Source organism: Lepisosteus platostomus, chromosome 4, assembly GCF_059453375.1.
Source record: "Lepisosteus platostomus isolate fLepPlt1 chromosome 4, fLepPlt1.hap1, whole genome shotgun sequence".
NCBI classification, from domain to species: domain Eukaryota; kingdom Metazoa; phylum Chordata; class Actinopteri; order Semionotiformes; family Lepisosteidae; genus Lepisosteus; species Lepisosteus platostomus.
In genome coordinates, this window is record NC_142614.1 from 9,386,431 (window position 1) to 9,396,815 (window position 10,385).

The 10,385-nt window shown below is 53.3% G+C and overlaps 1 protein-coding gene across 2 annotated transcripts; it reads right to left on the reverse strand.

Moving 5' to 3' along the window:
* Nucleotides 1-3,534: 3,534 nt before the first annotated feature.
* LOC148672493 (F-box only protein 24-like) lies at nucleotides 3,535-10,257 on the reverse strand. 2 transcript variants are annotated; one of them, XM_088628248.1, is made up of 10 exons: nucleotides 10,068-10,257; nucleotides 9,620-9,724; nucleotides 8,947-9,124; nucleotides 7,565-7,806; nucleotides 6,708-6,945; nucleotides 5,586-5,744; nucleotides 5,049-5,170; nucleotides 4,780-4,911; nucleotides 4,119-4,283; nucleotides 3,535-4,008 (listed from the first exon to the last, which is right to left on the reverse strand). In XM_088628248.1, the coding sequence occupies exons 1-10, from the start codon at nucleotides 10,140-10,142 to the stop codon at nucleotides 3,634-3,636; spliced, it is 1,791 nt and encodes a 596-aa protein (XP_088484374.1). In that variant the 5' UTR covers nucleotides 10,143-10,257; the 3' UTR covers nucleotides 3,535-3,633. The 2 variants fall into 2 exon arrangements, with proteins under 2 accessions (XP_088484374.1, XP_088484373.1); XM_088628247.1 differs by having other exon boundaries at nucleotides 4,113-4,283; nucleotides 10,068-10,256.
* Nucleotides 10,258-10,385: the final 128 nt, after the last annotated feature.

Sequence of the window (10,385 nt, forward strand, 5' to 3'; positions counted from 1 at the left end):
GCTCGACAGACGGCTATTGTGTCTTTAAATCATAGCTTTAAATCGGCGGGGTCTTCTCTGATCGCTCCTTCCGCAGTGCAAAGAGCAGGAGCAGCTGGCAGCTTGGAGATTAGATCACCGCCTGCACCCCCCCGTCCTCTCCCCCGCCAGGCAGTGGGCGTTAATAATGCAATCGACTGCAGCCACAGAAAACCCCAGCCATGCAGCGAGAGGGAGAGAGAGACTGTGGAAAACGCAAGCAGATGATCAATCGATTTCTGTGTGTTTCTCCAGCAAAGAAGGGCAGGACGAGCCCCTGGGATCAATCGGCTGCAGGAAAAAAGCAGAGTCTCGCCTCATTTGTAAGCGTCCTGACGGGCTTATGTACTGTACGCACACACGCCCACCTACACAGATTGATGTGGTCTAGGCGACTCCTTCGTGTACAGACACAGAAAGCGAAGTGTGAAGTTAAAAATAAACTGAAATACTGAGATTCTTTGTGCTTCATCAATATGATTTGTACAAGAGTCCTGCAACACTATAGAATGATGGTGTTGATCAGAATGGGGCATCAGATAAAGACAGTGTGTGAGCTGGATCAGAGCTCTGTGCAGTGGGGAATAAGATAAAGACACTGTAGGACCTGGATCAGAGTGCTGTGCAGTGGGCGATATGATAAAGACAGTGTAGGAGCTGGATCAGAGCTCTGTGCAGTAGGGAATCAGAAAAAGACAGTGTGCAAGCTGGATCAGAGCGCTGTGCAGTGGGGAATAAGATAAACACAGTGTGCAAGCTGAATCAGAGCGCTGTGCAGTGGGGAATCAGATAAAGACAGTGTGCAAGCTGGATCAGAGCTCTGTGCAGTGGGGAATCAGATAAAAACACTGTAGGACCTGGATCAGAGTGCTGTGCAGTGGGCGATATGATAAAGACAGTGTAGGAGCTGGATCAGAGCTCTGTGCAGTGGGGAATCAGAAAAAGACAGTGTGCAAGCTGGATCAGAGCGCTGTGCAGTGGGGAATCAGATAAAGACACTCTAGGAGCTGAATCAGAGCGCTGTGCAGTGGGGAATCAGATAAAGACAGTGTGCAAGCTGAATCAGAGCGCTGTGCAGTGGGGAATCAGATAAAGACAGTGTGCAAGCTGAATCAGAGCGCTGTGCAGTGGGGAATCAGATAAAAACACTGTTCCAGCTGGATCAGAGTGCTGTGCAGTGGGGAATCAGATAAAGACACTGTTCCAGCTGGATCAGAGCGCTGTGCAGTGGCTTCCTGATCTTCGGGCCCTGCAGGTGCTGGTAACTGGGGCAGACTATTTCAGTACACACGGCTTGTGATCTGACAGCTGTGGCTGACAGAGAGGTCAGGGAAAGACCACATGTGACCTTATTATCATGTTGCTTTGCCCTGACTGCTGTATTGATGGGTATTGATGGGTTTAATTGCCACAGGCAGTTGAGCAACTAGCATTATTGCTGTGCCTCTGGTTCATTCTGTTCTTCATTGCCTCCCACCTTCTCTCTCATTTTCTCTCTTTGTCCTTCAATTCCTGTCTCTGTCCCTCTCCTTTTCTTTCTGTGTGTGAGTCCATGTGCAGTGTATGTTTACATACTGAGATGCAGAGAGACACACTGACCCACTGAGACTGACACTGAGACACAGTGACCCACTGAGACACACTGACCCACTGAGACACAGTGACCCACTGAGACACACTGACCCACTGAGACTGACACTGAGACACAGTGACCCACTGAGACACACTGACCCACTGAAATTGACACTGAGACACATTGACCCACTGAGATTGACACTGAGTCACATTGACCCACTGAGACTTACATGGAGACACACTGACCCACTGAGACTTACATGGAGACACAGTGACCCACTGAGACACACTGTCCTACTGAGACTGACACGGAGACACAGTTACCCACCGAGACAGTTGTCACCGAGACACACTGACCCACTGAGACTGACACTGAGACACACTGACCCACTGAGACACACTGACCCACTGAGATTGACACTGAGTCACATTGACAAACTGAGACTTACATGGAGACGCACTGACCCACTGAGACTTACATGGAGACACAGTGACCCACTGAGACACACTGACGCACTGAGACTGACACAGAGACACAGTGACCCACTGAGACTTACATGGAGACATACTGACCCACTGAGACTGACACGGAGACACAGTGACCCACTGAGACTTACATGGAGACACAGTGACCCACTGAGACTGAGACACATTGACACGGTGTCGTACTGACACCCTGTGACTGACACAGATTAGCTGGTATTGTGTGCGCCGTCTCTTTCGATTTCTGCTGACACACCGACCTCTAGTGGTGCCGGATGGAAGTGCTGTTGAAATCCCAAAGCTTGTTTCAGATCTTGGGAGTGGAGCAACAGAATAATAACTGTGAGCACGCTTGAGTTGGTTTGCATGTTTATCTTTATGATTTGTTTATTAATATGTCCTGCCCTGTATTACTACTAGTAGTAAGGCGAGTTCAATGCAATTGCTGTGCATATTATAGAGGGAGGGGATACAATTTACTCAATACCCCTATCTAATCAATATTTTATTCTCTGGACCGAGGGCAAACTTTAATATAAAAAAAGTCTGACTGTGCTGACATTCGTTTGTCGGCATTTTTATGGTTAAGATTTGTGATATCCAAGTCTGCCTTGCTTTCTTTAAAACATGGGTGCTGCTACCACTATAACAGCGCGGCGGGCCTGCTGCAGAAAGGGCTGTAATTGCACCCTTATCGCCACTAGAGGTCCACCACACGCTGCGTGCCCGCTTTATTGCTGGTTAATGGACAGAGTGGAGATCAATAATTAAGTAATTTGTTAAGGGTTTTTGAAATGCACATTTTCACATGTGTGTAAGTGAGTGTGAACAGCAATAGTGGTATTTGGTGTCTTTTTGAAAATGGTTTGGGGGTTTTAGTAGTCTAAAAGGCTGACGAGCAGGCCTCTTGTGCTTTTCCTTTTCGGAATCATTGTGAGTTTTGAATACAAGGCCGTGTCCCAAGATGCACGCTTGTGGTCCTGTGCCCTTCATATGCGCGATTCTGTGAGTGTGAGCTTTTTATGTGCCCTTCTCTGAAGTCCGCCATCTGAGCGGACTGCGCTGAAGGGAATTATCCCAGATTTCCTGCAGAATGGTGGCATGTCATAAGCTAGCAAGCATTCGTGTAGGGTATCATGTATGGGAACTGGGACCATGAAGCTCTTTACACAAAGGGAGGTGGGGGTGTGGAACAAGCTACCAGCTGAGTTGTTGAAGCTGTTACCCTGATGTCTTTCAAGAAATATCTGGAGGAGATCCTTGAATCAATTAACCATGAAATGAACCAGAGAACCAACTGGCCTTTTTTGCTCTTTGTTAAAATTCTTGAATATTTATCCTAGGTCATGGAACAGATTAATGAGGTTGGGCAGGTGGTGGAGATTACGGACATTCTAATTTTACCGAAGTAAAATTAAAATAGTTTACAATAAAGTAAACTTGGAAAATAATGAAACCTTGTCAAGCTATTGTCTCTGTTTATTTGCAAAAATGGAAATACTGAAAGGAATTTGGTTCATTCAGGAGTTGTTGGAAGGAGTGGAGTTTTAAATGAATTTAGATTGAAGTCGCCACACCAGAGTGGCTCTGTTCTGTGAGGGTGCCCCGTTGCATCGTGGTCAGGGCCTCCAGCAGGAAGTTGCGGTGGGCGGGGCTGAGAGCCATGTGGCTCTGTACTGTCTCTTTCAGGTTCCCCAGCTGCTCCTGCAGGCTGGCGCACTCCCTGATCTCCGCCAGCCGGTTCTGCAGGTGCCTGCTCTTCTGCTCCCCCTCTGACCCCTGCTCTTGGTCTCCTGTGCCTGTTAACCCTTGACCTCGTGCCCTTGGCTGCTGGATGGGCTCGTGGAAAAGGGGGGGCTTGTCCACATCGTGGCAGCACAGGAAGTAGAGGCAGTCTTTGGTGGAGCAGAGGGAGAGGGCGCAGGGGGGGACCTGAGAGAGGAAGAGAGGAGAATATGGGGAAGGGAGGGGTGGGGTGACGTGATGTGGAGAAATCAGGAATGAAGGGTGAGGAGGGTGGGGTGTCTCCTACCTACCCTGACCTGTAGCCTGGTGAAGGTGGCACTGCCCTTGGGGCAGCCTGGCAGCCGACCTCCCCCTCCACAGCCACAGCCATGGACCTCCCTGCCTCCCTCTGCTCCCCCCAGCAGGACCAGGGAGTGGTTCAGCCCACACCACACCACCACTGCCTGCCCAGACACTGCCACCTGCAGGATGGGAGGGGAAACACAGCCCACGCCTCACACTTAGCTAGGCTGCAGAAGCTATAGGCTGTTTCTTCTCACTTCTGCCTATGTTATATCCAAAGCTCGATTGCTTGCATAAGGGCTGCCTGTAAACGTATAACATGTTGTGTCTGCAGAGGACCTGTGTATATAGTGCATCTCTCTAGGGCAGGTGTTTCCAGTCCTGGTCCTGTAGGCCCACACACCTGCTGGTTTTCATTCCAGCTGAGCTCAATTACCTAATTGAAGCCTTAATTAAATTAATAAGCTGCTTGACTGTAACATTTGCAAGGATTGTTTTGACTCAAGTGGTTGGGATTTGATTTCAATTAGGGAATGTCGACATTGGAATGCCAACGTTAAAAGGCCAAGCTCCAGTAGGTTTAAAATCTGAAAACAGTCACGTCAAGTGTGTGTGTGTGTGGGGGAAACCCCTGCTCTAGGGTGGGTCTGTTTAGGGCACGTGTCTCCAGGACACCTGCGTGGGCTCCCCGCGGTCGATCTTGTCCCCGGTGCCCAGCTGGCCATAGCGGTTGCAGCCCTGCATGAAGAGCCGGCCAAACTCATCCAGCAGCGCGAGGTGACTGAAGCCCAGGGAGCAGCTGACCACCTGCAGACAGGCCGGGCGAGAGGAGCCGGGGGTCAGCCAGAATGTAACACTGTGACTGCGCAACCCTTATGGCTTCTTGCGCGATGGAAAGCTCTCTGCAGAGGAGAGAGGCGGAGAGGGGAGAGGATGGTTGGTACCTTGCTGGGAAGGGAGAGGGCAAGGGGTGCCTGGGTGTCGCTGTGGTCGAAGCCCTGCATGGTCCCGAAGAGCTGGCGGTACAGCCCGGCGGAGTGCAGCTCCAAATACACGGACCCGCAGGCTGACAGAGGGGGGAGAGAGCTTGCCATCACATGCCCACTTGCACTGAGCGGCTCGGTCACACACGTTGATTTGCCGATTTAATGCAGACATGCCCAATGCTGGACAGTCATTGGCTGTCAGACAGACACGCCCATTGCAGGGCTCAGTCATTGGCTGTCACATAAACACGCCCATTGCAGGGCTCAGTCATTGGCTGTCACATAAACACGCCCATTGCAGGGCTCAGTCATTGGCTGTCACATAAACACGCCCATTGCAGGGCTCAGTCATTGGCTGTCAGACAGATACGCCCATTGCAGTGCTCAGTCATTGGCTGTCAGACAGACACGCCCATTGCAGTGCTCAGGATGGACTCATTCAGTTACTGAAACTGCGACATGCAGCAAAAGGCTACCTGCGGATCGGTTAGTCACCTGTAAGGTAGAGCGCGCTGCTGTGACTGGTGTGCAGCTGGCTGACTGGCAGGTGAGGGAGTGAGTGGCTGATCTTCCTTATGCACAGCTGCACCGTGTAGGAGCGGGGCGTGACCAGGTGAGCCTCATTCACGGTCAGGCTGTACACCTTCCCTTCATCTGAGAGAGAAAGAGAAACCGTACACATGTTGCTGAAACCTTTTCTTCAGAAACCTTTTATTCACCTCGCCTGAGGCCCTGGAAAAAGGAGAAAGAGGGAGGAGCTGTTGCCCTGGAGCTTTCTCATTAAGAACAGTACAGCGAGTTTCCACATTGACACGGGAAGCAGTTCCCTCAAGGGCCACCAGGTGGCGGTGTTGAGTTCCAGTTATTCAGTGTGTCACGCTAAGTAAGAAGATGTCATCACTTCCTTTAATCTCTTCTTTAAATGCACAGCAGCTGCTTTCAACTCTCGAACTTGATGATTAGAAGTTCCCTCAAAAATCCTAAAAATGTAATTTCAATCAACTATGCCACTTTAAAAAAAAAAATCTACAAAGCTGTGATTAAGTACAGAAATAGTACAATGAAGGGGCTGTTTTTTTTCCCAGTCGATTCTAAGTTAAGGAGGATAACATATCCCTGCCTGCTTACATGGATTATAGATGTAGGTTATGCCTGTCTTACAGGCAAATAATTTGAACACCTTGCTCATCTGGACGCTCAGCTCGCTGAGCGAATTGGAAACTTTGCCCACCCGTTTCCTAGAAGAGTTTGCCTAGGCTGGGACTAGCTGCCCCGTTCCAGACTCCTGCAACTCTATACGTAAAGAAACATTTCTTAGTCTCCCCTTCAAGTTTCCTGTCGTGATCGCTAAAGAACTGTAAGCTCACCCTGTCTGCACCCCTCAGTGTCCACTGCTTGTTCGCAGACAAACCTCCTGTTGCCTGTTCTGTCCTGCTCTGGAGACCCTGACCTCTACGGCCCTGGTCCCTGGGACCGAGCAGATCCCTTATAAAGGACAGTGCAGCCTTTGTGTTGGGGTGACCCAAACTGAGTACAGGGCTCTAAAAGAGCACCCCGCAGCCTGAGCCCAGCTCCTTCACTGGGGTCAAAGGGCGAGTGCTTCCCTGCCAGACTGACCGCTCAGGAGCAGCAGTGACCGCTGGCTCTCGGAGCCCGCCAGCTGCAGCCGGGTGAAGGTCAGGGAGTGGTGAAAGGTCATCTTGAAGACGCGCTGCCCCGTGTCCTGCTGGTACACCTCCACACAGTCGCAAGGTGGCGGCCCCGGAGACAGCCCTGGCGTGGCTTCGGGATTCCGGCTGACCAGGACGTAGAGGTACCGGCGGTAGGACACGTCGCAGCGGGGATCAGAGGCAAACTGGGAGACAGGCAGAGGGACAGGGGAAAGGGACAGGGACAGGAGAGGGAGAGGGACAGCGGGAGGGACAGGAGAGGGAGAGGGACGGGGACAGGGGAAAGGGACAGGGACACGGGAGGGACAGGAGAGGGAGAGGGACAGTGGGAGGGACAGGAGAGGGAGAGGGACGGGGACAGGGGAAAGGGACAGGAGAGGGAGAGGGACAGCGGGAGGGACAGGAGAGGGAGAGGGACGGGGACAGGGGAAAGGGACAGGGATACGGGAGGGACAGGAGAGGGAGAGGGACAGTGGGAGGGACAGGAGAGGGAGAGGGACGGGGACAGGGGAAAGGGGAAAGGGGAAAGGGAGAGGGACAGTGGGAGGGACAGGAGAGGGAGAGGAGAGGGGACACAGGAGGGAGAGGGACAGTGGGAGGGACAGGAGAGGGAGAGGGAGAGGGAGAGAGCAGTGGGAGTGGGAGAGGGAGAAAGAATGATATTGGATAATCCACTCATAGTTTACACTTTTTATCTCTACTACACATAAAGCGCTAGTTGATCAAGCAGGTTTAGTGGTGGTAACAGCACTGATAATGGCCGAGGAGCAGTGATCAGTCTGTCTCCCCTGCCCCGTCTCTCACGTCTTTGGCGTGGGTGCAGACGACGGCGTGGCGGCAGGCGCGCCTCCAGGTCGGCCGGCCGCGGGACGACGGGGTCATGGCGCTGCGCAGCAGGAACAGGGTGCCCCTGCAGTCCAGCAGGAAGAGGCTGTCCTTGGTGGGGAGGAACTTCCTGTAGCCCAGGGAGAGGGGGGGCGTGACGGCCTGGGACAGGCTCCGCCCACCCCGCCCGCTCAGAGCCTGGAAGTACACAGCACGGGTATCTGGGAAGAGAGAGAGAGGTGGGGAGTGAGGGGGAGACAGGGGGAGGAGAGGGAGAATACAGGGGGCAGGGAGAGGGTGATGCACAGATCCAGACGATAAGGACGATAAGGATTAATGTGACGGGAGAGAGACAGGCGGACAGACAGGGGGAGAGATGGGCAGAGAGAAGGGGAGAGATGGACAGACCGGAGGAGAGACAGGCGGACAGACAGGGGGAGAGATGGGCAGAGACAGGGGGAGAGATGGACAGACAGGAGGAGAGACAGGTGGACAGACAGGGGGAGAGATGGGCAGAGACAGGGGGAGAGATGGACAGACAGGAGGAGAGACAGGCGGACAGACAGGGGGAGAGATGGGCAGAGACAGGGGGAGAGATGGACAGACCGGAGGAGAGACAGGCGGACAGACAGGGGGAGAGATGGGCAGAGACAGGGGGAGAGATGGACAGACAGGAGGAGAGACAGGCGGACAGACAGGGGGAGAGATGGGCAGAGAGAAGGGGAGAGATGGACAGACCGGAGGAGAGACAGGCGGACAGACAGGGGGAGAGATGAGCAGAGACAGGGGGAGAGATGGACAGACCGGAGGAGAGACAGGCGGACAGACAGGGGGAGAGATGGGCAGAGACAGGGGGAGAGATGGACAGACAGGAGGAGAGACAGGCGGACAGACAGGGGGAGAGATGGGCAGAGACAGGGGGAGAGATGGACAGACCGGAGGAGAGACAGGCGGACAGACAGGGGGAGAGATGGGCAGAGACAGGGGGAGAGATGGACAGACCGGAGGAGAGACAGGCGGACAGACAGGGGGAGAGATGGGCAGAGACAGGGGGAGAGATGGACAGACCGGAGGAGAGACAGGCGGACAGACAGGGGGAGAGATGGGCAGAGACAGGGGGAGAGATGGACAGACCGGAGGAGAGACAGGCGGACAGACAGGGGGAGAGATGGGCAGAGACAGGGGGAGAGATGGACAGACCGGAGGAGAGACAGGCGGACAGACAGGGGGAGAGATGGGCAGAGACAGGGGGAGAGATGGACAGACCGGAGGAGAGACAGGCGGACAGACAGGGGGAGAAATCAGGAGACGGACAGCAGAGAGACGGGCAGGCAGACAGGCCGTCCCTCACCAACACTCACAGTAGAGGATGGCAGCCCTGCGCCAGTGCCCGTCCGTGAGGGGGTGCACCCTGGGCACCTGCCGCTGACACAGGCGTCTCCAAACCGCCTCGCTGCAGCACAGCTCCCGGAAAGACTGGCACGACGCCCCGAACGCCACCACGTCACGCACCGACAGCCAGGACAGGATCTCCACCAGCTGAGGAGCAGCACAGGGATGGGGCAGCTCCAGCAGTGGACTCTGTCCCTGCTACCCGCTTCCTGTCCCTGCCCTCTGATCCCTGTCTCTGCTCCCCGTTCCCCCCTCCCTGTCTCCAATGCCTGCTCCCTGGCCCAGCTCTCTGATCCCCACTTCCCACTCTCCACTCCCTGATCACCGTCTCTGCTCCCTGTCCCCACTCTCCACTCCCCAGTCCCTGATCCCTGCCCTCCACTCCCTTTCTCCAATCCCTGTACATGTTCCCTTCTCCCTGTCCCTGATCCCTGTCCCCACTCCCCGCTCCCTGATCCCTGCTCTCCAATCCCTGTCCCCGATCCATGTTCCCGGCCACTTTCTCGCCTGTTCCCCACTGACTGTGCTCAGCTGTGTGTTTCACCTGTGGCCAGTTCCTCATGTGCAGGAGGAGGGCGGAGCTATACAGAGGGGCGGGCACAGAGCTCCAGGAACAGTGAATATACGTGTGTATTTGCTCACCAGTTCTGGAGGAAATGATTGGATGGAAGGTGTCATAGCCCCGCCTCTGTCTTGACCAGTTCCTGTGTCTTCACTGGTGGAGGGCTGCGTCTTTCTCTTCTTAGGCTACAAGGTGGTGGTGGGGGGTGTTAAACTGGAACTTGTGTTAACCCTCAGCTTGTAGCACAGCTCAGCACAGGAGCCAGCAGTCAGTTTAGTCAAGGTCTCAGATTTGCTCAAGAGAAAACAACTCAATCTCAGTTTTAAGGAGGAATTCGCCATAGTCCTGTGTCCTACATTGTGTACCTAACAAAACTGTTATTTCTAAGAGGTTAACTTCTTTTACAATCCAGCCTACTTAAGATTCCTCCTTAATTTCAGCTGGTGAAGTAATTTTCCACTCTTCCTCCTGATCTGCTGTGCGCCACATTCAAAGTAAAAAAAATTAGGTGTAACAGCAATTACTCACAGTTGGGACTCCCTCTGTCGTCTCGCGCTGAGGAAGTCTGAGTTTTCTGTTTTCTGATCTGGGCTTATCATCCATTGATTATTTTTAATATTATATTACTGTAATTATTTTTATTAATTCAATTTGGTGAATTACATTTGCTTTGGTGTGACCTCTCACTGGGGATCCTGTTGGGCTTTTAAAACTTCCCCCAGTTCACTGTGTAAAATGTGGGCTCAAAACTGACCTGTTGCCATGGCGACCATGGATTTGTGACATCATCTGCCCTATTGTGATGTCACCTCCTCCAGCCCCATCCAGGAGCACAGCGGGGATTCT